The sequence below is a fragment of the Polyodon spathula genome, chromosome 1 (assembly GCF_017654505.1).
Source record: "Polyodon spathula isolate WHYD16114869_AA chromosome 1, ASM1765450v1, whole genome shotgun sequence".
Classification (NCBI taxonomy): Eukaryota; Metazoa; Chordata; class Actinopteri; order Acipenseriformes; family Polyodontidae; genus Polyodon; species Polyodon spathula.
In genome coordinates this window covers 96,531,872-96,559,384 of record NC_054534.1, presented here as the reverse complement: position 1 = coordinate 96,559,384, position 27,513 = coordinate 96,531,872, and the positions used below count along the sequence as shown (strand labels likewise).

The 27,513-nt window shown below is 36.3% G+C and overlaps 1 protein-coding gene across 4 annotated transcripts; it reads right to left on the bottom strand.

Annotated features, from left to right (window-relative positions):
* LOC121324782 (uncharacterized protein KIAA0232-like) lies at window positions 1-27,155 on the bottom strand. Of its 4 annotated transcripts, XM_041266963.1 has the most exons (9): window positions 27,051-27,155; window positions 21,174-21,678; window positions 19,200-19,337; window positions 12,739-12,808; window positions 12,195-12,279; window positions 7,959-11,226; window positions 6,758-6,866; window positions 4,572-4,669; window positions 1-387 (listed from the first exon to the last, which is right to left on the bottom strand). In XM_041266963.1, exons 2-9 carry the CDS (start codon window positions 21,399-21,401, stop codon window positions 211-213), a joined length of 4,173 nt encoding a protein of 1,390 aa, XP_041122897.1. In that variant the 5' UTR covers window positions 21,402-21,678; window positions 27,051-27,155; the 3' UTR covers window positions 1-210. The 4 variants fall into 4 exon arrangements, with proteins under 4 accessions (XP_041122897.1, XP_041122911.1, XP_041122903.1 ...); XM_041266977.1 differs by lacking the exons at window positions 21,174-21,678; window positions 27,051-27,155 and having other exon boundaries at window positions 12,739-12,806; window positions 19,200-19,220; XM_041266969.1 differs by lacking the exons at window positions 19,200-19,337; window positions 21,174-21,678; window positions 27,051-27,155 and adding an exon at window positions 13,455-13,670.
* Window positions 27,156-27,513: the final 358 nt, after the last annotated feature.

Below are 27,513 nucleotides of genomic sequence, written 5' to 3'. Positions count from 1 at the left end.
TATATATATATAAAAATTGTGTGTGTATAGGTATTTTTTTATTTAGGATTGTCACTAACACCTAACTCTGAAATTATCAAGAATAGCAAGATAAATGTTTGAAGAAATTAACTAAATAATGAAACTAAAGTTACAGTAATATGTTATCAATAAGACATATTTTAATCTTACTGATACACAAAGTTCAAGTTAATGTCTTAATAAGCAGAGTTAAAGATGCGTTCGGGAAAAAAGCTCTTCACAAGGACTGGCCCAGTCACTTCCATTTTCTGAAGCAGTTTCATCAGAACTAGAGCTGTCACTGGAAAAAAGCTGTCTTCGGAACCCAGTTGCTCTAGCGACAGTGTTTTTCTCTCCAAAACAGTCTGAGTTACAAGCTGATGCATTCTATAGAAAAAAAAGAAATTAATATATTTACAGACTAATACACTGTCTAAACAATGCTTTAGATAGTAACAGTTATCAGGGAACAGAAAATACATTGCTACCAGTTTTTTTTCAGTACTACTTTGTATTATGATTTTCAGAAATTTTGATTCACAAAAGACAATCTCAAAAGGATCTTTATTTTTAAATCCTGACTTTAAAATGCTATTTTTCAAGTTAACTATTCTTTTAAAACAGTTCCAAAAACAAGTGTACAGTCTGATTAAATTATGGAGGATTTTAAAACAAATAAGGATACTTTTAATGCTACAGATAAGGAAATTGCAGTGGTTCATATTATAATGACTTAAGGGCTATTCACACTAAAGCATTTATTCCCTGTGTTTTCTAGGGTAAGGGTTTAAAAAAAAAAAAAACCTATGGAACTGAATACTACCTTTCACAATTGAGCGTAATCTTTCATTCATTCATATATACATATACAGGTAGCGGACAAAAAAAAATGGACACACCAACGTAAAGTCACTTAGTAGGGCGTTGGGCCACCACGTCCAGCCAGCACGGCCAGTATGCGCAATAGCATAGAGTCCACCAGCCTCTGGAATTCTGCAGGAGGGATGCTGCGCCATTCTTCCATGAGAGTGTCAATCAACTCACGCCTGGCTGATGGAGACTGAAAGCGCTGGTCTCAGGAGTCATTCCAGAATATTCAATAAAGGCTCGATTGGGTTCAGATCTGGTGACTGAAAAGGCCATGACATATGGATAACATCAGTGTCAACCACTGGGCGACCACACGTGCTCTGTGGATGGGGGCATTGTCATCCTGGAAGACACCCCCTCCAGTAGGAAAGAAATGCTGCAACATGGGGTGAAGATGACCACTCAGTACCATTAAGTAGCGATTAGCATTGACCTTGCCTTCTAAGGGAATGAGTGCACCCAAACCATGCCACGAAAATGCGCCCCACAACATTACAGAACCACCAGAACCTTTCACTGTTGGAACCAAGCACTCAGGGCTGTACAGTTCTTTAGGATGGCGCCACACATGCACTCGTCCATTTGTCGAGAACATGGTGAAGGATGATTCATCTGACCATATCACATTTCTCCACTGCTCGGTAGTCCATTTCCTGTTTTCTTTGCACCACTGGACTCGCAAACGTGCATTACCAGGTGTGATGAGCGGTTTGTGCATTCCAACCTGACTATGGTATCCTACTCTCTGGAGTTTTCGGCAGACCGTTTTTGATTAAACGATCTGCTTGCGCCCCAGTTTATAGTCAATTGATCTGCAGTTGCTCGCCTGTTTTGCCATGCACGGATATCATGATCCTGGAACATGCGCTTCCACACACTGTTCCCATTTGCTGATGATGTCTTTCCCTCGGAGTTCCATGCCGACATCACCTTAGACACTGTTGCTTTTGAAACATCAGCAAGTTGAGCTGTCTTGGTCACTGAAGCTCCTGACAAACGCGCCCCAACAATCACCCCTCTTTCAAAGTCACTGATGTCTCCTCTTGTAGCCACGCTAGCCATAATTATAGGCAAACAGGCCTGTCCAGCATTTTTATATATGATATATGATGTTATCTGCTTAATTAACCCACAAGCCACACCTATGTGGAAGCCCTTGCTTTCAAAATACTTCGTGTCCCTCATTTACCCAGGTGTTTCCATTTTTTTGTCCACTACCTGTATTTGTTTGTGTACACACACACACACACACACACACACACACACACACACACACACACACACACACACACACACACACACACACACACACACACACACACACACACACACACACACACACACACACACACACACACACACACACAGTACACAGACACCCTGACCAATTCTCTCATATTCTCTCATATTACCGAATTACAAATGGTACATTGAAATTTCGTTCTGTTAGATATTTTATTTTTAAACACTGAAACTCAGAATCAATTATATTAAGGTGACATTGGTTTTTTGTTGGGAAATATTTAAAACTGAAATATCTTGCTTGCATAAGTATTCAACCCCTGTGCTGTGGAAGCTCCCAGTTTGCACTGATGAAAGAAATTGCCCTAACAAGGACACAATTACCATACCATTGGCCTCCACCTGTGAACCATTAAAGTTGCTGTCACATTTTCTGGATAAAAACCCCACTGTTGAAGGATCATTGGTAAGGCTGTGAATCTGAAGGAAAATGAAGACCAAAGAGCATTCTACAGAAGTTAGAGATAAAGTAATACAAATGCATAGATTAGAGAAAGGGTACAAAATAACATCCAAGTGTTTGGATATCCCAGTGAGCACAGTTGGATCAATAATCAGGAAGTGGAAGCTGCATCACACCACCCAGACACTGCCAAGAAAAGGCCGTCCCTCAAAACTCAGCGCTCAAACAAGAAGGAGACTTGTGAGAGAGGCTAACAATCACTTTGAAGGAGCTACAGAGTTCAGTGGCTGGGAGTGGAGTAATGGTGCACCAGTCAACCATATCAAGAGCTCTGCATAACACTGGCCTGTATGGGAGGGTGGCAAGAAATAAGCCGTTACTCAAAAGGTACCATCTGAAAGCACGTCTGGAGTTTGCCAGAAAGGATGAAATTGACCCAGCTGCGATGTGGGAAAAGGTTTTGTGGACAGATGAGACCAAGATAGAGCTTTCTGGCCAAAACTCAAAGTGCTATGTGTGGCGCAAATCAAACACTGCCCATGCCTCAAGACTCACCATCCCTACAGTGAAGTATGGTGGTGGCAGCATCATGCTGTGGAGATGCTTCTCATCAGCAGGGACTGGGCATCTTGTTACAATTGAAGGAAGAATGGATGGAGCAAAATACAGCAAGATAATCTGCTTCAGTCCGCTATAAAACTGAAGCTTGGGAGGAAATTCACCTTTCAGCAGGACAATGATCCCAAGCACAAGGCCAAAGAAACATTGGAGTGGCTCAAGAACAAAAAAGTGAATCTCCTACAGTGGCCCAGTCAAAGTCCTGATCTCAATCCCACTGAGTATCTGTGGCACTATTTGAAAATTGCGGTCTACAAGCGTCGTCCAACCAACCTGAACAACCTGGAGCAAATCTGCCAAGAAGAATGGGCCAAAATCACTCCGACACTATATGCAAAGCTGGTACATACTTACCCCAAAAGACTTAAAGCTGTTATTGCAGCGAAAGATAGCTCTACCAGATATTAATGTGTGGGGGTTGAATACTTATGCAAGCAAGATATTTCAGTTTTTTATTTTTCTTAAAAATATTTCCCAGCATAGAACCAATGTCACCGTGCAATAATTGATTCTGAGTTTCAGTGTTTAAAAATAAAATATCAAACAGATGAAATTTCAATGTACCATTTGTAATTTGGTAATATGACAGAATTGGTCAGGGGTCTGAATACTTTTGCAAGGCACTGTATATATACACATACACACACACACACCCACACACAGAGCGGGGAGCCCCGATACATACCGTATGTAGGTATGTAATATACATACATACATATATACACACGCACAAACACAGCTGGGAGCCCCGATAGGTTGGGTGGGTGTAGCATGAATGGACACCTTGAGCCCGGGGTGCCAATAAAAAGGGAGCATGTGTCAGATCACCTGCTGTATTGGTAACAAATAATCTCAAACAATTTTATTAGCAAACACTGTTCAAACAAAATTAGAAGTACAGACAGGACAACCAAACGCAATCATTTGAATGAATTCTGATGTGTTTTTTAAATTTTTTTATTTTTATTTCTCAGATACCCTTTTTAACCGGTGACTCTCACAACCATAGCATACTGCTATAGGATGGCTATTTCAACTGATATTCTGTACTGCTATACTCAGACGTGCCCCCACCTTTCCTGTGATATTTGACATGTTAGTCTGAATACAAAAATAGCAGCGAAATGTCAGGCGTAAAAAACTCAGCGAATAAACGCTATAGTGTGAATAGCCCTTTATAGCAGAGGTTTTGAAACTGAAAAATCTCCAAATATTTTGTTTGCAAATATTTAAGGACTTACAGTATTATCAAAATAAAACACTAACAGCCAGACATTTAACTTTTGTCTGTCTTATGTAGTATGGTCTCAAAACTATAGCATTTTGGAAAATGTTACATTATTTTCATTATATTCATTATTTTAACACTTTAACTTACCACATTTAGATGTAAAACAGAATCTCCATTATGCAGATTTTCTTTCATATCAGTATAACTGTTAACACCAACTATTTCCTTGATTTTAGTGCAGCACTCTAAAATATAAAAGTAAAAATAATTTGATTCGACACTTTTACTTAATAACCTGAATCAATAAAAACAACACACACACTACTAAATTTTTCATATTTCAATGAGACATCTCACAGGGTACCTAAAACATAACTGTAATACAACTCGACAGACACATCAAGAAAAAATAAAATAAAATAGAAAAGCACTGTTCGGTAAAGATTCACAGGCCTAGCAGCATAACTTGTACTTAGGTTATTATCTTCACTGTCTGTGAAGCAACCGTTTTATTTATTTAAAATAACTAACATTTTATATATATATATATATATATATATATATATATATATATATATATATATATATATACACACACACACACATTTCTATGGTACTATGTTGTAGAATTAAAAATACAAACTTATTGAATTTCACAATGAGAATAAGCGCATGTGTTAAAAGGTCATCCTTTTTCATATCACAGAGCTATTCTCAAATACTTTTTTCTAACCTTGTTGGTAAAATAATTAAAGCACTTAAAAAAAAAAAAAAAAAAAATTCAATGCCCTGCAAGATTGTTAAGTATTTAATATTAAGATGAGGTGATGCAATCAAAACACTATAATTTCTAATATTCAAGAAACCATTATATTTAAATAACTGGATATTTTTTTTTTTTTTCTGCTTTTATTTTATTCAGGCTTGCAAAACAATGTCACAACAATCAGTCTCACCTAGTTGGCTGTATATTAGTTTGTACAGATATAATCAAACTTTAAAAGAAAGTAAATAAACTTGGACTTAAATGTGAAATAGGGCCTATAGCTTATGTATTTGTTAACTTAAAAAAAAAAAAAAATCAAAACATATGCACGTTCAAACCGTGTTGTACAGCACTTTCTTATGCTCCTAGTGTTGCTACTATAATGCACTGGACATCAACTGTAAACAATATTTTTCTGTAATTGCTCTTATTTGAAAAATCATTTTCATCCATTTATCGTGCTTAGTACATGCTCATACTGGACTTTACTCGTATAAGAAAATATTTTTAATATACGTTAACTGCTCTTAGTTGAACCCGCTTTACACTTATTTACTGTATTCTCTATTTTTTGCTCTTATTTAAATTTGATCTTATTGTACTTTACAACTGCCCTTATCTGTAATGGGATACCTTGTAATGTGATATTTTGTAGCAAATCGCCCTGGATAAGGGTGTCCGCTAAGAAATAAATACATAAATAAATAATGATAACAAAACTTTATTTTATGTCATTGGTTGCAGAAATTCTCATTGATGTTCTCATGTTCCATTCCCAGCAGCTCTCACACACTTTAAGAAGCCTATATATTTCAATATTCTTAAAAGTTTTAGTGGCGTCTGCTCCTGCTTTCATCTCGGCTGCGCTCTGCATCATACACATGGGCATGATACTGTACATGTGACATGTGAGCTTCCATGTTTGTTGCACGCTCAAATTTGAAAAACAAAATCAGATACACACTTTGATGCATTGCATGCACTCCTCTTCATTTATCATTTCAACAATATGTAAATATGTGTGCGTTACACTAGGGAAACTATGGTATGTATTTGGGCCCAGTGCTGATAAAAACTGAGGAATTGCATCGGGTACTCCAGGGTACCAATTTGAGGCTCATGTTTCATTGCATCCAGAAGTGCATAAGAAGTTAAAAATACAGTTGTAATCATGACACAACAAGGTGTTTACAGTAAACAGTCACATTACTTAACGGATTACTCTATTCCTTTATTAAAAAACACAAGACTTATTGCTTACAAGATTTGAAAATGGAAGTCAGGTTTTGTCAAAGGTCAAGAACAAAATGCCCAGAGATTAAAAACGTAATTTGTCACTCCCCCATTGTATTATCCGGTGTGCAACCTGGGCATGGATAAATACTGGATGACAAGCAAAGGCTGCAAAAATGTCCAGCAATCTACAGCTCCTCTGCTATATTGTTCTAATCTAGTTTTGAATATAGTAACTGAATCATGAATTATTCACAATCCCGTACTAAAGACTAACTTGTAAAATAGCATTTTGAGAAGTATTAAACTTGATACGAACAAACAATTAACTCACCATCACACTGCGATCCTGGAAAAAGTGGTGAACAGAAAGATTTTTGCCACCAGCATTCCTCCTGCTGGCTGCCAATATTTCCTTTCACAGGTACATTTAGCGAAGGAAACTGTTTTTAAAAATAAATAGAGAAAACATGTTGTTTCGCTAACATATACCTTTATTACAAATTCCATTTTTAATTGCATACATTAACAAACATGACTTTAAAACTGAGCAGATGGTGCCATTTAACAGAAATGCATTATCCTCAAAAATGTATTGTGAACATATTTGCATATATTTTAGTTTTAAATGAATATTTAATTTTACAATACAATAAATTAAGTCAGTGGCAAAATGAAAAAGTAGATCACCATGACCTACATTCTCTTTATACATGGAGAAACTAAAGACATAGACAAAACAAAAAGACAAAGGCCTTGTACAGAAAGATTCTTAACATATTCTGCCAGTTTGTTTCATCATAACTGTACAAGTGGTTCTAAGATATATGCAAAAATGTGTGACCAGAGGTGTGCGATGCTCAGATTTTTGAGTAATTCCCTTTAACATGTTGTTAGCTGACCAGCATTATTTAAAACTTAAATTTAAAAATGTATTAATTGCAAATCTGCTGGTCTACAGCATATGATGCAGAAATGACCACTGATCAGAGCGCCTAAACAATTCATGTATGGTGAATAATTTAGTATGCAGTTACTAGATGAAAGTGAGAATAGGAGCACCATTGTTCAGAAATACTAGTATTAATGGGTATGACTTGATACAAAAGTAGCACTTCATAAATGATTCACATGACAATGACTGAAGTCTATACTGTAAATACATTAATAACCTAATAAAGGCCCATGTCTTTACAAGATTATTAATACAAATTAGTTTATCGTATTTTGGACAATTTTATCAGGTTTGTTTTGTATTTCCTCCTGGACTCTTCCCACTTTTTCTAAGAAACCCTAAAACAGTTATAGCCTCGGGAAAACAGACCACTGGTCTTTCACATTTTGCAGAAATATATGAAATATCATGAACTTGCACCAAACCACCACCACCAGCAGAATCCTTTACAAAGTACCAATTGAGATGTATGTCTGTATGTTTAAGTAAGAGAGAAAAAAAAATAGCAGAGTCCTGTAGTTTAAAAACTCAGTTTAATACTAGACAGCAATTACACAAACTACAATTACACAATTCTTACCTCATGCAGTTCTGTAAATTCACAGGTTTTCCCAAAATTCGAGATGTGCCCAGCCGCTGAACATTTACACACCTCTTTATTTTCTTTACTAGATTCCTCAGTTTCATAATCTTCCAAGTATATGCTCACTACTGATGCCTCTCCATCACAGTTGCATATTTCTTGCTCTGCTATTGGCAAGAGGGCACTGGAGCCCTCTTGGGAATCTAATGAAGTCTGTGCACTCTTTTCCATACCAGACTTCTTTAATCTAGGTAAAAATTTACCAGACTCAAGTTCTGACTTTCCATAGTACGGGCCCTCACACTCAGCATCTTCCTCCAATGGTCTGAGATCTGCTTGTGGATCTTCAAACACATCTGACAGAGGGAGGACAGGAAGCCTCAATTCTTCTTTTTCTGATTCCATCTCTGAGTCACTTCCTCCTCCAGAAGAAAGTTCAGAGGCAGAAATTGGTCTAAAGTGAGTCCTGGGTGAAATACGAATCGCTCTGTACTGTGTTCGGTTTATCCCATAAAATCTACGATGAAAAGCTTCACTTTCTGAATCTGAACACAGTATTGACTTGGGCTTAAAACTTGGGCTGAACGACGCAATATCTTCAGGCTCAAATGAACACTCCACATGAAGAACTTGTGAAAATGGATTGTTCAAGTCAAAGGATGAAAATGAATAATCAAGCCCAGACTCATCACTCTGAAAATTGCTGCATGTTCCTAATAAATCTTCATGGAAGATAAAAGAAAATTCCTTGTTCAATACATCTCCACCTTTTATTGCCTGGTCACGCTGCCCAAATGAAACCAATGGCCTCCATAAAGGTTTGTGGCCAGGATCAAAACAGTTACCTGTGTTCGTAAAAACATCAGTACCAGCTATTGTCACCACGTCAGATGCTGAGCATTGTACCAAGCTCTCTCGAGTATGACTGGGTGGTATAACTGCCCAATCTCCATCACTGTTAAAGGTTTTAAGCTCACCGTAGACTCCTCCAAGAATAAATGCATTGTGATCTTTATCAGGGTTCATGTCCCAAGGTTTTGATGGTGTTGTATAATCACCACCATCTACCTTTGAAAGCTCGCCTCTTATAATTGTCTGTTCCTCCAGATGTTCCTTTTGACCCTCCCACAAATGATATTCTGACCGCTGAACTGCCTTTTTCTGGGGTAACTGCAGGGTATCAGTTGCTGTTTCTATGTCTAAACAACAATGATAATTTGCCTCAACAGGAAACAAGCCATCCTCTATTTTGTCTCCTAGTGTTGCTACTGATTCTCCATCTCCAATACTTGTCCAAATGTCCTTTATTATCCCTGAGCTATAGTTGTCATTTTGTTGGTTTGGATCCTCTGAAAATATGTCTAATGCATCATAAGGTTTGCTTTCATCTTTTTCCAACTGGATTCCACACACTGACTCAAGCTTAGATTTCTTTTTAAAAGTCAGGTCAGGTACTTCTCTTATAATATCATCCTTTTGTTGACATGCATCTTCATGTAAAAAGTCTAAAAGTTCATCTTCTAGGTATTTGGAGGAGATGCTAGGGACTATACAAGTGATCTCTTCTGTGTTAAAATGTGCTGACTCCTCTAACTGAACATTAGTCTCGTTATCAGAACGTGTTTCTTCTGAATGTGACCATGGGCTACAAGTTCGTGTTGATAGATTGGAACAGTGTTCAGTTTCATCAAAGGCACTATTTTTGGTCCATATTAGCAAACGAGACTGTTTATTTCCAAGTGGATCCCTACAGCTATTAGAATCTGTGTTTTCATGACCAATGGTTACTGAGTCACAGGAAAAAGGTAAAGTGGAGTCATCATATTGCACTTCAAACAGTGAAAAACAAGAAGAGTTTAATCCTTCATTTGGTTCTGAAAAATACTCTTCTTGATTTCCAGAAAATCTGCTTGCATTGAATAATGTATTGTCCAATATAGGGGATAGTCTAACAGGAGAATCCCCTGTAAAACTTTCCCCATCAATGTCTTCAGAACTAAAAGATGAATAACATTCCCAAACGTGAGCTATATTTTCAAGATCTTGCAAGAAAAACCCATCTGCATCAACAGAGCTGTGTGAATCTGCCCTTATTGCACTTTCCCCTCGCAGATCAAGTCCATCTAACATTAAACAACATTCTGCCTCGAAGTCTCTTTGCTCGTTGCTTTTTTGTCGAATCATACTTAAAATTCGACTTTCTTGTATTGAGTCTGAGGCACTAGTATCCAACATGGATTGATAAATATCCACTTCATAGAAGTGAGTAAATTCAGACAGATGCTCATCATCTAAATCTCTATTGACCTCTGGCTGAGGGCAGCTTGACCCATCGAGGTCATCAGCCTCATCTATTACAGCAGGCATTTCCACAAAGTGACCATCAACAAATGTACCTGCGGCGAGGTATGTTCGCTGAAAACTGCTGTTTGTAATACAAATACCTTGCATTGACTCAGGCAACTTTTCAACATTTGCAGGTGCAGAAAGAACATCTGGTGAATCCAGACTCTTTCGGTATGTAGTCTCAAGTTTGCTTTTTCTGCTAAAAGGAACAAAATATTCAGTGATTGGCTCAGTATACCATAATGGTTCTTCCCTATATTCTTTTTTATTTCTATTCTCAAAGCCAAATTCTTTAATCTCACTGCAGCTGGAATCTTTTCTAATTTCTTTTAATGGTCTCTTCCCTTTTTTGCACAGCTGTTTAGTAGGTCCACTACTGCGACTACTTCCACCTGTGTTTCTTCTTTGTTCTTTTTCCGCATCCTTCAATGCTAATTTCACTTGCCCATTTTGCCCCTTTTTGTTTCTACCCATGTCCCTTGTCTTATGCCTTATTTTGATGGATTTCAATGGTGGTTTTATCTCATACTGGTTCCCACTGGAGCTAGAGCCAGCTTCACTGGAGCCAGACGACCAAGAGCGAGGGCGCAATTTTCCATCACATCTGTGCTTAATTTGCTTTTTACTCTGATCAGTTCTGTCATCCACCATGTTGTTATAGTGCCGGTTCTCTTTTTCCTTTTTACTTCTTCTCTGTTGGGTACGTTCACTCAATGTACTGCAAACTTCAACTATTTTTTCTTTTCCAGTTTCACCCTCACTGTTACAGTCCTTTGGAGAGGAGGTGTCAGTGCTTGTCTGAGGAGCAGCGGAAGATGAAGAACTTGAATAAGAGCAAGTTTTAGACTTATTCCACACCGTCATAATTTCATGAAGACAAACAGTTTTTTCTGACAGAGGAGGAAAAGCTTCATAATACCTGTGAAATAATAATAAAAAAAAATGTTTAAGATTAACAATAAATATACTGGGAAAGTATTTCAGCCATTTGGCCAATCAATGCTAGTCACTTCAGCAGCTGGTTGCTTCCAGAACAGGTCTTGAATGTTACATAAATTTATAACCTTTAAGGCTGCATTACGGTATTTAGTTTTATTTGTATGATATTCCCAATTATATGACAAGTGGAATCTCCCATTTTCATTGCATTTCAAGTATAACTTAAAATCACATGATCCTCAAATGGCTCTGTGACTTTTGACCGATTAACAAAATAAACTCTGCAAAACCATGCAACTTTATTTTATTCCAATTATATTATTTATAAATTGTAAAGCTAAACAAACATAAAACTGGCTAAATGTAATTTTTTTATATTTAACCAATACGTATAGGCTCACATCTCAAAACTACGATTTTGTTACAAAGTTCAGTGATATGGCCATGTCAGGGCCAATGGCTATAAGCTTTCAGCTTCATAGTGTAGGTATAGAGCCAACACAGCTGAAAGGTCACAGCCAGACATGACTTTATGGAATGAGGAAATCAAATAATCAGTGACACAACAACACTTAATTTTGTTGAAAGCTAGTTAGCGACAGCTAGAAAAAAATGAAATGAGAACATCTAAATAAAAGGAGTAACATTATATTACTCAGATTACAGTAACTATACTAAATATGTAATAATTTATAATAAATACACTTGGACATTCCATAAAATAATGTAACATTTCTGAGTTAACAACATCTTACTACCTGGGAATAAGGAAATTAATATCCCATGAGTAATTTCAAACATAGTGCAACACAATAGAAACAACTGAGATGCCAAAAGGTGCAACACTTATTCCAATCTAAAATATTGTATTTTCACAACTGGTACCTAGGACTATTACCCACAAAAGAGAGCCCATGACTGCCAAATCTTTCTGTTTTATACACTGACATTTCCACCTGATCCTTAGACGAAGGAGATTCTGCAAGTTCAGGAGTCTGGGATCCCAGTGATTTCTTGTTTGCTTTTCTTTCTTCTAGGGAGGGAAAAAAAAAAAAAAAGTTATGGAAATCAACTTTTAGAAATGTTTTATTTGGTCAACAATATGTCCTATCGTGCCACTAGTGCATAAAATTAAATAAATATTAAAATCACTATTTAAAATGTTTTTTTTTTTGTTTTTTGTTTTTTAATTATTAAAGTTAGCAATTATCCCCTTTATATTGAAATTAGAAATGTTAATTTTGGTAAACAAAAACAAAGCATCTCAGGGGACAAAGTACAGGAAATGTCAAACCAGATCAAATGGTTTGTAAGCATTTAGTAAAACAGGTATGTAAAAAATAACTATATGATTACTATGTCCATAAGTTAAAACAACATGGCAGTGGAATGGTTAATTTATAAAGGCCACCACCTGTAATGGAACTTCACTGAAAAATGCATAGAATATGCTGTATACCATCTGTAATGACACTAATGACACAAAACATACCTTTCTGTTTATTCTGAAGATCTTTCAGCTTGGAGCAAAGCTCCTCAACTAATGTTTCAATTCCAGAGCTCTTCCCGAAAAAAAAAAAAAAGAAAAAAATGAACTGAATACATTACACCAATGCCGTGAAAAGGAAAAATATTCAAAAGTCCTATGACACTGTATAGCTTTTGACAATGCAACTGACTAAAAACTTAAGCCACATAGATTAAATAATTAACTTTTTTTTCTATGTATCTATTTCCAACTATGACTGCTTCACAGTAAACCTATAAGATGTTACATATTTACAAAATCCTATCGACACTTATTACAGAAACACCCAGGGATTTGGCCAATGTTATAAATGCTCTGCATTATATGTGTTAAATATAACACCATGCTGGACATGCTGGTCAGGAAAATGACTAAGCATTAACCAGAGGCCTTGAAACTTTTTGCTCAAAAAGCAAGCTAGTTTTTAAAATAAAAACACTTTCATTTCTAAATAATGACCTATAGAGTATTGCATCCTGTCATATTCTTTATATCACTATAATGTTTATTTAAAAACAAGTTTTGAAATGTCTATCTAATGGCTTTCCAGACACTTGTCAACATACTAAATACTTTAAGTAGTAACATAAGCCCCCACTCCAAAAAACAAAAACAAAAACAAAAAGCAAATACTTCATCAATACTAAACTTTCTATTAAAGAAAGATATATATTTCTTACCATACCACTCAAAGAAAGTCTTAACAAGTCCTACATTTCCTCGTGCATAATTGTACTAACACTCACATCAGCTGACAAGCTGCATACTACTCAGAACAGCAATACTGTGCTGCCTGTAGTGGTAAAAAATAGCTCACAGTGCAGGATACCAAGCCTTCAGTGACCAGCTATTAAAGAGTAAGTATTGGGGTTCAGAAAAATAGTGTTATACATCCCCACGTGTTGCTACAACTGTTTAAATAACTTACCTGTAATTTTCTTTTCATTGTTAACATCCTGACAACTTTTTACACTTATAACTTTGTCTGTTTCAAAGCTCTTTTCTTAATATCCACTCTAGAGAACTGGGGTTTGAGATCTGTCCACCTAATCACTACAGGAGGGATTACATTTTATTTATTTAATTAATTCATTAATTATATTTTATTTTTTAACCACAACAAGTGCTCTGGCTTTTCTGTTCCCTACCACATCATGGATCGTTATTGCTGTGTTACCTGTTTGACAATGTCAAACCAGGTCGAACGGTTTGCAAACATAGTAAAATAGGTTTGTGAAAAAAATCTAATAAAATTGTGATAATTGTTTTTCCAATATCCAAGTAAAGATAAAAAGTGTAAGTACCATTGCTAATGACAGATCCTCCCTCTTGTATATCATACTTATCCCTGTTCTTGTCTATAGAGACTCCAGAGGGGTTTAAGGTCATTCTACCATTTGAGTGCCTTTTGTGTCCCGAGGCCATATTTTGGATAAAACAACTGATTCTACTCAAAATAACTGATGCATCATAATGTATTATGTAATTAATGTTCACATGATCTAGTAAAAAAAAAAAAAAAAACACCATAAAGCGTTTAAAGTGAAAAACATCTTTAGAAAAAAAAAAAACACTAAATTCTAATGTATACAATTTTACTGTAAAAGAAGACAAACCATGTAATGAGTTAACTATACATTTACACAAGCAATATGTATTTATTAACATAAATGAAGCTATTTAATACTGCACCTAAATTCTCTGTCAACCCTGTTACAGATGATAATTCCCCTTGCATAATAATAATGAATTATCCCACAAATAAAATGACCTCAGCATGTGACATTAACATCGAGTAAGAAGATACAGGAATACACCCGCAGGCATGTCTGAGCAATTTTTAATATATTTTTTAAAGCTAACTTGTCTTGACGTACATTGGGTACTTTATAATACATGAAGTACATTAGAAAACTTTAATAATTTTACCAGAAGCACAACATGGGCTCCCACTCTGTTTAACTCATGGAACAAAGACCAAACTTTTTTTTTTTATATATGTCAACCATGTTACTGTACAACTCTGTTACATGTTTAGAATAACATAGTTGACTGAATGTAACAGTGTTGACTTTTTAAAATAAAAAATTTACCAGCTGTTGCTTATTTTATTACATATTTTATTTATATTTTAAAATATTACATATTTTATTACATTATAGTCGTACCGCGGTATAATGTCATTTTTTTGTTATCCGTTTTTAAATGGCTATTTAAAGAAATACTCAAGTCAAGCCATTTAACAAGAAAAAATAACTAAAGTTTTAAAACAAATACAATACACTAGTACTACAGCTCTATCAGGCAATACCTAACTGGAAGTAATGTTCACTCCAGCTCACACAGGCTCAGCAAAATAATGCTGCTTTTTTATTTCAAACTACTGTGGAGAAACACCAAAATATTAACATTTTCTGGGCTCAGTCTGAAACGCCAGGGTGTAAGGATGTGACCACTGCAACTGAACACCCTGGCCTGGCCTCCTTATCTTCATCAGTTTGGACAGCATCCCATTAGTTTAGAAAAGCAAAGTGTTACCTAGCAATAGCCAAATCGAGTGCGTTTTAAGACATGCACTGCCTGCACAGTGATCTTGTTCAAAACTTAATGATGAGAAGACGGCGCCTACAAATATTTTTTTTTTGATTTTTTGTGGTATTTGAGTATTTGTGTTTCATTTACTGACAATCACGTTTGCTTGCGATCATTGGTTGGTAGGGAAAATCATATTACATATGACGTCACTTATTTAATAGCTTACTCGGATAATTTCTTGCATGGAAGTTTTCAAAACTGAGATGTCTGTGTTCATTAGTTAGTTCACATGAACACAGTGGCTCACTGATGGACAAAAACATGCCCATATCACCTTAAACTGTGTGAACTCGGTAATCATGGTATAGAAAAAAAGTGTTAGTTTATACAGCGGTTTACCGTGATATCTCTACTCTGCTGTTGCATACCCCTTGGATATTATGTACCAGTACTACTATCTAACCCGGATATATATTACAGGCGTTTATTACGTAAACAATAAGGCACAACAGGGTATGTGACATACTCTAATATCGCCATGCCCTGGGTGCGTTACAAACACCAGGTGAAGCAGAGTGGCTTCAACCGCCCGGGGTGTGTGATATTAGAGTATATCATACACCGTGAAGTGACTTATTGCGCTTATAACCTAACAATTAAAAACATTTTTAAAAAGTGTAATAAACAAAAAATAATCCTTGAGTCTAAAACTGAGCACAGAAAAAAGTTCCATAGAACATTTTTTAAAAATAAAACTAAAAAAAGAATTACCAAAAAAAAAAAAACATTGAAGTGAAAGATGTAGATGTTGAACTGAAAATTGCCATTGAAACTGCAGTCTTTCTTTATTTGATTCCTTATACTTCTTGTAATTCTTGGTTTGTTCATTAATAAAAAATTGTAATTGTACTTTGTTATAAGGTGTAGTGACAAAAGGTATGCATACGAATCCAGGTCTGAGATTGGGCCGAATACCGAATCCATCTCAAAAGATTCGGCCGAACACCGAACCGAATACAGAATCTACATAATCTGTCAAGAAAACTGAAGGAAACTGTTGAATGAAAAACAGACTGGCAGCTACTAACAAGGAACACGCACAGTCTATTTTGAGCCTTTCAATAGTATTGTTATTACTGGATGGATATCCCTGAATAAGATTCCCCCCCAGGGGGTGGGACCCGTGGCAGCAGGCAGGGCAGGAGATGCAACCGACCAGAGGAGTACGGACAAAGACCTGGGGCAGCAGTAAAAAACATCCACTTATCCACCAGCCTCTTTTAAGAGCGACCCAAATCTTTTTTAAAAAGCTGGAAGTTTAAGATCATTTTTTTTAACGATTTATTTTCAGAATAGGATAGGGAAACGCTGTAGTTCTGACAGATTTCAGGGAGAAAGAGCAGAGCGATCAGAATGGCAAGTTTTGAATTGATTTGAATACAGTGGAACTCTGTTTATCCGAGCGCTTGGGTGGACCAGTCCACAGATGTGTGAAATCCACGGATAAATGAGGTGACATTGCGAATGGCTAGAATGCATGAACAAAATACAGAAACTAGTAATGCAATCCAAATTAGCATTTGTTGGAGATGTAGGCAATACAATATATTACAAAGACAGAAGAATGTTTTAAAATTAAATTTACTTTGACAGTGTTACACTCCTAGCGAAATCTTTTCAAAATGTGAGTACACTAAAGGATGATTTCCCTAGCTTTTTGCTTCTATATTTATTATAATATTTATATTTAATTTATTATAAAAATTAAATTATATATATATATATATATATATATATATATATATATATATATATATATATATATATATATATATATATATATATAGAGAGAGAGAGAGAGAGAGAGAGAGAGAGAGAGAGAGAGAGAGAGAGCGAGAGAGAGAGATAATTATACATTTAGAATTACTGTTCATTTTACTTTGTACTGCACATAACAAATAACAATATACAAAAACATTACTATCATACTGACATCATATACACACATATTGCACAATAACAAAGCAAATTAAATATCTACTTGCTGAGCCAATTTTTATTTTAGTCAACAAGGTGTTCCCGTGTGGCAGTAATGCACGAGCAAAAGTCACAAGGCAGTGACGTTAACTCCCTAGCAACAAAGCCTCCTATGTTGTGAACGGATTCTTTCAATGCAGTGAGTGTGTGCATTTGAGAAAGGAAAGGAAGACTCATGAAATTAATTGGACTCAAGTTGATGAGAAGCAATTCAATTTTTTTGTTTACTTTAAAACTAAACAAACAAGCCTGCTGTGTCATTTAAATTTGTCTTACATTTCAACAAAATACATACCAACAGAAGTGTGTTTTTTTTTCATAACAGCTTTTTTAAACAATTCACTGCTGTAAGTCGTTCTTTTGAACCTTGACAGTGTCCATCATAGTCTTGTTTCAGTGAGGCAAAATATGTTTGAAGGCTTAAATAACTAACCTCGGGAGAACTCATTTTACAGAATCCTTCTGCTGGTCATACTAAGACATGAAGCGCTGCTGTCTTGGCGCCGACTCCACAGGATAGACGGAGCATGCATCTTTGTGTGTGTGTGTGTGTGTGTGTGTGTGTGTGTGTGTGGACCGCGCGCATTACGTCTACATTGGCAATAATGTACTGTATTTCAGAGATAAATCTCGTCAGGGAGTTGCGGATAACTGAAGTCGCAGATGAACGGGTGTGGATAAATGAGGTTCTACTGTACTTACTTTTTTCAGTAGCTTAAATTTAATCATTGGTGTCCAATTCAGACTCATTCAACATGTCATGGACACTTGGGTTTCTCAAAAGGTCAACATTTACATAAATCTCTTGTTTATTGCAATAAATTCCAATATGCTGCATTTTGTTTTCTTTTGTAAAAGACTAGTGGTGTATGGACAGCTACTAGTGATTTGCCCCTTTTTGAAACAAAGTGCCAACCTATACTAATATCAACACCCCCATGCGACCTGTTTTGACCAATCAGGACAGAGTATTTGAAAGACCCATTTTATAAATACAAATTAAACCGCTCTCAAGCAGAACCCTTCTATAATATGTTATATCCATTTGGAAAATGCATAATAAACCATAAATACAGAAACCTACAAACTTAAAACTAGTTAATGTGTAAATCATGTTCCGATTGACAGATTAAACTACCAAACGGGTCTACAGAAAACTTAAACGGTACTAAGTTTATTTTAAAGCATTTTGTATCTGTAACATAATCTCGCCCGTGTGGCCAGATCGAAATAGGGAGACCAGAAACAAAAATGCTGGTGCCACAAACATGACGCAGCAACAAAGTGGTGCCTGACTTAAGTGGCTGTGATTTAGTCATGTTTGGTGCTAAGAGATCTCATTCATCACTCTCTCAAAGAAAAGCCCTATATTAAAATTGGCAACATTTCAAAGGGGCAGATAGTCAGTTTTGTATGCAGGAACTGGATATCGCAACTTTAAAACTGGTTTATTTAACACCATGCCTTTTTTCTTAGTACTGTGCTGTACATAAGTTACTTAAAGAATACATTAGATAAAAAGTGTTATTTTTAACTTCCAAATGTTCTACATTTGTCAACAACAAATAAAAATAGACCATTTCCCCCCATATGCATTGAAATAAAGGCGTTTTTTGGATACAACTTAATTTGCTTATAAAGTATCTTTATTCTCGTCCGAATGTGGTGCATTCTATCAATTTGACTGCATGGTGTTCAATAAATCACCCAGGGAGAAAGGGAAGCAGGATTTTAGATAATTAATACAGACCTGAGTTTTGAAGTATAGACTATGTGCATTTAATCATCACAAAAATGTTTTAAAATCTAAGTAAGAACTTGTTTCTCAGGACAATATTCTAAGTGGTACTTACTTCATCAGAGGCAGAACGCAGACATTGGACAGCAGCCTGTTTCTTCATTTCCTCAACACTCAAGTCTGTACCCTTCTTCTTGCCCTTCCCCCACTTCTTACCAGTTCCCTTCTCCCAGCCCAAGATGATGTCATTTTCCTAAAGAGAAAAAAAATAACCTTAAAAACAGAGGATGGCAAAATTTTAGGTCAGTGGCTAAACTACTTACTCTATACTAACATCATTTTTATCCGAGATGTTTAAAAAACAAAAGTGTATTCAACAATATTAAAGGAACAACGTCTGATTTTAAATAATTTTGATCTCTTAAGTCATGAATAATAGCAAAAAATTGTCAGTGCAAGCATTTGGGGTGGCGTCGCAAGTGATACTGCATTTCTGTCAGCAGTAATGTCATACTGTTTCCTTTTTTTTTTTTTTTTTTTTTTTTTTTATTATTAAGCATTATTGAAATTGACTGCAAGTTTTAGGCTGTGATTGTCACTATTTTTGCATGTCTTACACTGAAGGTGACCTGCAGTAATAGTATGACTGGTTGTAAGTAAGCGTCCGGACTGATTTTTAAATATTTTTATTAGGACTCAAGCACAACCACACTGTGGGTTGAGATCTAAGACTTCGGGGGGGGGGGGGGGGGGGGGGGGGTTCGGGATAACAGATAACAGAATAAACAGAATAAGGGACAGCTACCAAGGTTTTAAAAAAAAAAAAAAAAGACAAAATTTCTCTTATTCATACTGATAAAACAAGGAAGGAGTTACTGGCATCATGGTAACGTTGTTGCTAGCTATTTGCTGGTGGGGTTTTTTTTGTTTTTTTTTCATAGTGATAATAGATAAAGTAATAATTATCTACCTATTACGTGTTCATGTTTAGTATGTGTGAAACCAGGGTTAACATGTAACAAAATAATCTCCATAACAGATTAAATTAGCATTTTATATAATAAATTTAAGATTCTGTTAGGTCACTGTGTTATCTTATAAAATGTTTCATTTTCTCCCGTATTTTACTGAAAACTATACTGTTACAACTCCTTATGTCAGCAAACCATTAATGTCTGCAAAATTAATTGCCGATGTGTAGTTACTGCAATCCCCGTCTGTACTGGCAGGGTTTAGGACCCAGGGGAGCCCAGGTATTTTTTTTTCATTTGTGGAGAATATGAACATCTGATTTTTGTATCCGAATAAATCCCAGCATTACCTTTTTTTTTTTTTTTTTTTTTTTTTTTTTTTTTTTTTTTAGCGCAATACAGTCGGCACCACCTAATTGAGGTACTGATAATCGGGACTTGTGTTTAAATGGGATGCAACTCTGGGAGGGTTCAAATGATAAACAGAGATCGCTTTTCAGAGCTAGTAGCCCAGTGCCGTGAGTACGTGATTACGCTGTGACTTGCGTAAATTGCGTAAACCACATTAAACTCTTGAAGGATCTGGAGTTTCCTGTGGTTTCTCAGGCTGCTGTTGCAAAAAAAAAGTCACTGTGTCAACATCGCAGGTGTCTCACCTCGATAAGATATAATTATTTTTTATTTCATGTAGAAGTAAAAAACAGGGATTAATTTTGTTTAGTAATAAAAAAAAACATTGACTTATATTTTAAATTACATATTTAACATTTCATCATAATGTGATGCAATTTAATTATTTTTTTCATTTAGAAACAAGTGTGACTAAGGTCGTCTCAAATGCCTCTTATTTAATTGAGACAGACGCTTATTCGGGATAGTTTTACTTCTCCCGAGGCGTCCCGATAAAGTGCCACAGACTGTGATATTTCTTTTGTTTTTACAATAACGTGTGATCTTTTGTTTAGTTATACATGGTACAATAAATATACTTTTTATTTTTAACTGAGATTGAGGGACCCAACAGCATATTTAACACAGAACTGAATACTGTCCGAAACCATAAGAATTTCCCAAGTAAATTATACTAATATTATTAGAAAATGCTAAAAATAGAGTACCTGGTCCTGCAAATCATAGTCGTAACTATCATGCAGCAGAAGACTGAGGACATATCGGGTGTAGATCATGGCATCAATCCCACACTTCTCCAGCTCCTGTCCCAGCCAGGTCTGCACTGGGCCCAAAGTGTGAAGGAGAGACATTTCAGAAGCAGGTAAGGGGCCTGGATAAGTGCTTGAGTAGCTTTCAGCTGCGGGACCATCCAACTCAGTACAGATTGGGCGCATGAATCTAGGTGTTTGGCATTTTGAAATACAACGGCATTTTTGACTGATGACTGATGGGGATTCTGTCTGGAGGCAATTTCACTCCAGCAGGAAGAGGGAAAGGTGATCTACATGGACAATCATGTAGGTTTACTTGTTACTGTTAGCCATAAAATGATGAACTTCAGGCATGACTAACTGGTGGAATACTGTTAGTTATGGCAAAACACTTGATTGTGTTTGCGTCAATCAGTTGCTGAGTTTCATACTGAGTTCAGAATCACTCCTCCGGCAAAACCTATAAGAGAGAAAACTTTATTTAAATCAATTAATTTCTAGAATGTTTAATAGTAGTAATAACATGTACACACTGAAGTACAAGGTTCATCATAACTGGACAAGCGGTATGAAAAGAAATGCAAGTGACAGTCAGCACTTGTTTATCCAACCTCTCTCGTCACAGGTTCCCGATGGATAATTGAGAAAGGTTTTATGAAACATCTACTAAAAATCTTACACCATTAGACCAGAAATAAACACTAAAACCACATATATTTTGTATAAAAATGCCCTTGTGTTCTAGACAGAAAAAACTTTTGGTTTGTTGCTTCCTGTTAACAATTGTCAAAACTTCACTGCATGAAGGAAAAAGAAAATGTGTACCATAACATTAAGACTTTTTACTTCATTGGGACCACCAAAACGTCCTCTGGGACCTTTAGTTTTTTTTTTTTTTTTTTAGTTGAGGGTCCTGGGCCCTCAATGAGAAGTTGTTTTGGAGATCTCGGAGGGCTAGTGCTATTGTCTAATCCTGCTTTAGTGAGTTCATATTTCAATGAAATATGAAAACTAATCTTTCATGGTTTATATGTCATGAACATTAGTACACATGTTCTTTGCTTTAAATATATCCAAATTGTGACCATTTCATTAAATATAATACTGAGAATTGAGGTCCTTCTCTCCAGTAAAGCATTCACCCTGACCAGAAAAATCACCCTGGTCTCAACTTACACGCTACTATCATGTGTCGCACCTCATTCGACTTAATGAACAGGGCTTTTGAAAATTAATTAAAAAAAAAAGATACCAGGAGCACCTAACTCACTTTTGGCAAGTTGCCAGACGAAGGTTAAAAAAATATATATATATATAAAAAAGCTCCCCAAAAAAATAAATAAATAAATAAAAAAGTTATTTTTGGATAGATGTTGAGAAGATTTACAAGAATCAAGCAAAACATTTTAGTATCCACAGATTTTGGCAGATTTTTGAAGTTTGTCATGCATTTGAGCATTGCTTATGGCCACTTTGGTTAAGCTAAAGTACCCCTATGTAATCCTAACCAAACTAGCTTTATTCTTCAATTTTGCATTGTCTGGAATTAGATCTAGAGTAAAAAGTGACAGGGTGTGTTTCCAGTGGCACTAGCTTGGAGCTGAGGGGTTATGAATTTTCATGTAGAACTTGGATTTCTTTGTTACAGTGACACATTTGAAACTACCAAAACCTCACTTATGTGCATTTTAAAACTGCAAACTGATAGAAAACACACAAAAAAAAACATGGTAAACTTAAGGAACTTGACAGGTTATCAACTTCTGGCGTCACTAGAATTTCATGTCTACTCCTACTGGAATCGAACAAAAAATCTCAGTTCTTATGACAAGTATATAACTACGCAAAAAGGAAAGGATCTTAAACATTTTAAAAGTTACATGCAGAATGTGGTTGGTTAACAACTACTATAGAAATCACACACCCCAAATATCATTAATCATCAAATTTAAAATGACTGTGGGTGTGAACTGGAATGGGAAGCAAGATTTTCTTCACAATGTTCTTCCATTCATAGAACAGTCTGTCCTCACGAAAGGGCCACTTGAAGATGTTCGGTCCGGCAGGATGCATAACCTTCACTTGTGCTCCATCATCAGAGACGTTCTCAACTTCTCCAGGGAACATTTTATTGTCATACAATACCTTCACCTAGTCACACAAAAATAACTCTCTGCATTTGTACTAGTAAAAACACTTCTGTATAAAAAATATTTAATGTGACTAACTTTTATAGCCACTTGCTGTCAAACATTGCGTACTATAATTTCGACCTATACAGTACAGTAGAAAAAAAAATGTGCCAACACAATGTCAACTACATCAATGTTCGTTAATTTCTTATATTAAGCATACACTGCTTAAAAATGCAGCCCAACTTAAATTGTTCACTTAATCAAAAACAAAAGGATGTCATGAAAATATCCGGTTACAAAATTCAGTCAAACTTGAATTTGTTACTAAACAAGACGATACGGTAATAAATTCCAGCTTAAAATGCTGCCTAATAACCCGCAACCAATGCAGATTAAGATAAACAAACAAAGCAAGATAAACAAAAATTACAAAAGGCAATTCCCACTTAATGTTTGGAGAGCTCACAACTCCTTGGAAGACAGGGAGACTGCTGTAGTCTTGGTTCTTAAATTGCTTTTCCGCAAAACTGTTCACGTTCAAGGGGGCTAAGGAGGAGGAGCTGAGGTGTTGCCAAGCTGCCAGAGACAGATGGAGCAGAGACATCACAGAGGCAGTTTTGTAACTAACCATGCATCAATGCTGCATTTGAACAATAATTTGCCTGGTTAATATTATATTCTTACAAACAAATACCCCTACATGTATTACAGTTTTGTCAGCCTGAAACCAACTACAAAGCATTTCTTAGGTTGAATGTTAATCTAGCAACTGTATAGGCTACATGTACTCTAAACTATGAATAATAACAACAACAACTTAAACTATCAATGTTATTTAGGATTTGATCTAAATAGCATCAAGTCTGTTCTGCACACAACTCGCTATCCTATTGTTGACTTCAGATATTAAAAAAAAAAAAATCAATGTCTTGGATCATAAAACTATATTTTTTTGCAAAATCGAGCATACAGATGGCATGGTCCTCTTTCAGGCACCTCAGGAAGTTGCTTTGACTCATGGCTCAGAAGTTTGTGAACCAGGACTCTTTTTGAAACCCTCAACCTTCTCCAAAGTCAGCCGGTTGGAGTGATCAACGTACACTGTACTTTCCAGATAATCAAAGTATTCCTCTAGTGGTTGACGACCAGGACATGTTTCCCAAGCGCATGTCATACAAGCTTCTTCCTCAAGGGAGCACACAGTCTTACCAAACAAGCTTTTGTAGTCCTCGTGAGCACCACACGCTTTTAACATCAACTATGTTCTAATGGTGGAAGGGAACCTACTTTCCCACAGCAGGCCAAGTCCTATTTCTTCTGGATATGCCAGTTGCCAATATGCATGGTGGAATGGACAATGGAGCGCCGCACAGAGCAGTGTTCAAAACCACATGGCAACAACGCTGCACTGTCAAGATGGCCGAAGACATGCCAATACAAAAGGTGGGGTAAACTGAGACTTTTTTTTTTTTTTTTTTTTAATATATAAAGTGAATGTTCCATTTTTTATTTATGTAATTATTTATTTAGTTTAACACCAGGCCTCGCTGCCAAAGGAAATTGAACTGGAAATCACATACCGTATGGGAAGCACGCCATAAAGATAATGAAATAGTTAACCCCTCAAGCACCTAAAGTTTGCCACAATTACCTAGTTTTTGTGTTTTCTATCAATTTGTAGTTTTTAAATCGCGCCTAAGAGGTTTTGGCAGTTTCAAATGTGTCACTGTAACAAAGAAATACAAGTTCCACACAAGTTCATAATTTCACAAGTTCAAGTTCACAATCCCTCAGCACCAAGTTAGTGTCACTGGAAACACATCCTGTCACTTTTTACTGTAGCTCTAATCCCAGACAATGCAAAATTGAAGAATAATGCCACTTCAGTTTGGACTACGTGGTACTTTAGTCTCACCAAAGTGGCCATAAGCAATGCTCAAATGCATGACAAACACAACTTCAAAACTGCCAAAATCCACATACCAGTTTTTTTATGCAGAAATATCTTTGGGTGACTTTTGGAGTGCTCCTGGTATTTTTTTATTTTTTTTTCCCAAAAGCCCTGTTCATTAAGTCGAACGAGATGCTACACATGACGGTAGTGTCTAAATTGAGCCCAGGGTCACTTTTTTCACTTTAGGTTGACCTTTACCAGGTCATTTCTGAACTTAGCGGACCCGAAAATCCCCAGGTAAATTTTTCTAGCAAAATTTGAGATGGTCGGACAAGTTCCTCATGTAATTTACCCTAAAAAAAATTCAAAACACAGACTGCTTTTTTTTTTTTTTTTAAGCAGAAAAATTGCTTCTGTGGAATACTTCAGAGGCCACGTTCATACTAAATGGCAAATTAGTGTTAGAGAGAAAGAGCTTACAGTGACGAAAGGGAGTCAGTACCTGTGTTGTGAGCACCTTATACAACATATAGCAAACGCTGACACTCTCAAATCAATCTGGCTATTACTGCACTGTACTATGAGAACACTGTATCCTCCCACTTTTCTCCTGACTGCGGACTGAAGGAAGGACTTGTGTTCCAAAGCACTGCCTTGGGTTTCGATTGGATCGCTTGCTTGTCAGTTTCACACACTGGAAGCACTAGCAAAGCTTCAATCGGTTATCCTTACAAGGCCCCAAATAACCCAAACAAGCTTTTCAGCAACACAAGTAACACGAAGTATTCTCAAAATAGGTTTTAATCTAAATTCGACAGGTATTTTGTGCAACTCCTTCTCTACAAACACTCTAGGTCTCGGTTTGGGAATTGTATTTCAGAGTCGTCCATCATGGCCTAAAGGGGTCACACTCACAGACATTTGTTTTTAAAGTAATATTTTTTTAAAAGCATGGTTTTGATTTACAAATAAAGACAACATGTTTAGCAAACAGTCAATCGAATACATACAAAATTTAGAACTTTACGAAACAAAAATAGAAAGGAATTTACGGTTCACATTTAGGGCTATTACAGTAGTCGTACCATCAGGACCGTCCGTAGCTGTGCTGCAGATATAGCAACAACTTCTTTCCTTCCTTGTTGTTCCTAATGTATTCGTATATAAACACTGCCACAGTTGTGGCATATTTTAAAACTGTTTTTACTGTTAAAGAAACACTACATGGACTCGTTTTACTCTCCTTAAATCACATTAAAAATGCCACATTTTGACTGTGACCTGATAAATGTAGGTTAACAATGAACAGTCAGAAAACATGACAAAGACCAGAACTGGGAAGTCGTATTTGGTCCAAGTACATTCTCACAAACCACGATTTAAAATATAATGTCACTGATACTAGTCAATGTCAGACTGACGCAGCTGGAAGCGGCAGGCAGGTGACCCTGGCTGGTAAAATTACATTTCGCCATTATTAACAGATCTCACTTTCCCCAAAGTTTTAAATTTGGATAACTGTACCTGTCGTTTATTTTTCAAGACGTACATACTGAACATATCATTCTAAGCAAAGTCCATTCACGTATCTCCTTTCTGAATAAAATGAGCTGTTATGAAGCGGTAGAGCCTGGGAGAGGAGGAGCGGCTGCAGACCCAGCCGGGATCGAGACGTTATTTTAAAAGAATGCGCCACGAATTCCCGCTTTTCATTATTATCTCGTACTTCACAACATGCATTACAATCCTGAAATGCTATCTGGACACGTCTGTGTAAATGGTAGAATGATATATTTATCTTACCTGCCGTTAGTAAATGTGGTAAAACAGGAGAAAGAGATGGAGGAAGAGCGGCTGGTTCGAGCTCGAGCTCGAGCTCTGGAATCCGCCGCAGCAGCGTCACGTAACACGGATGCACTTTGGCAAAACGCACAACCCTCCCTTCCTCCACCCAGGGTTTTTAGTGATATAGAACGGTATGAAAATGGTGCCATTTGGGCTCTACTGCAGAGGCAGTGTCGGTCATACGATACAGGGTTGAGCCAACATGTCGAAAACTGGGACGAAGTTGCATTAATTTCTCTGCTCTCAAAACATTGCTCTCTCAATTCAAAGATGCTTAATATTGGCAGGACTACATCGACAGTATTGCCAAAGCATTTACAAAGTACAATAACAGTTAATACTAAGAATAATAATAATAATAATAATAATAATAATAATAATAATAATAATATAAAATACAACATTTATAAATATTATTAAC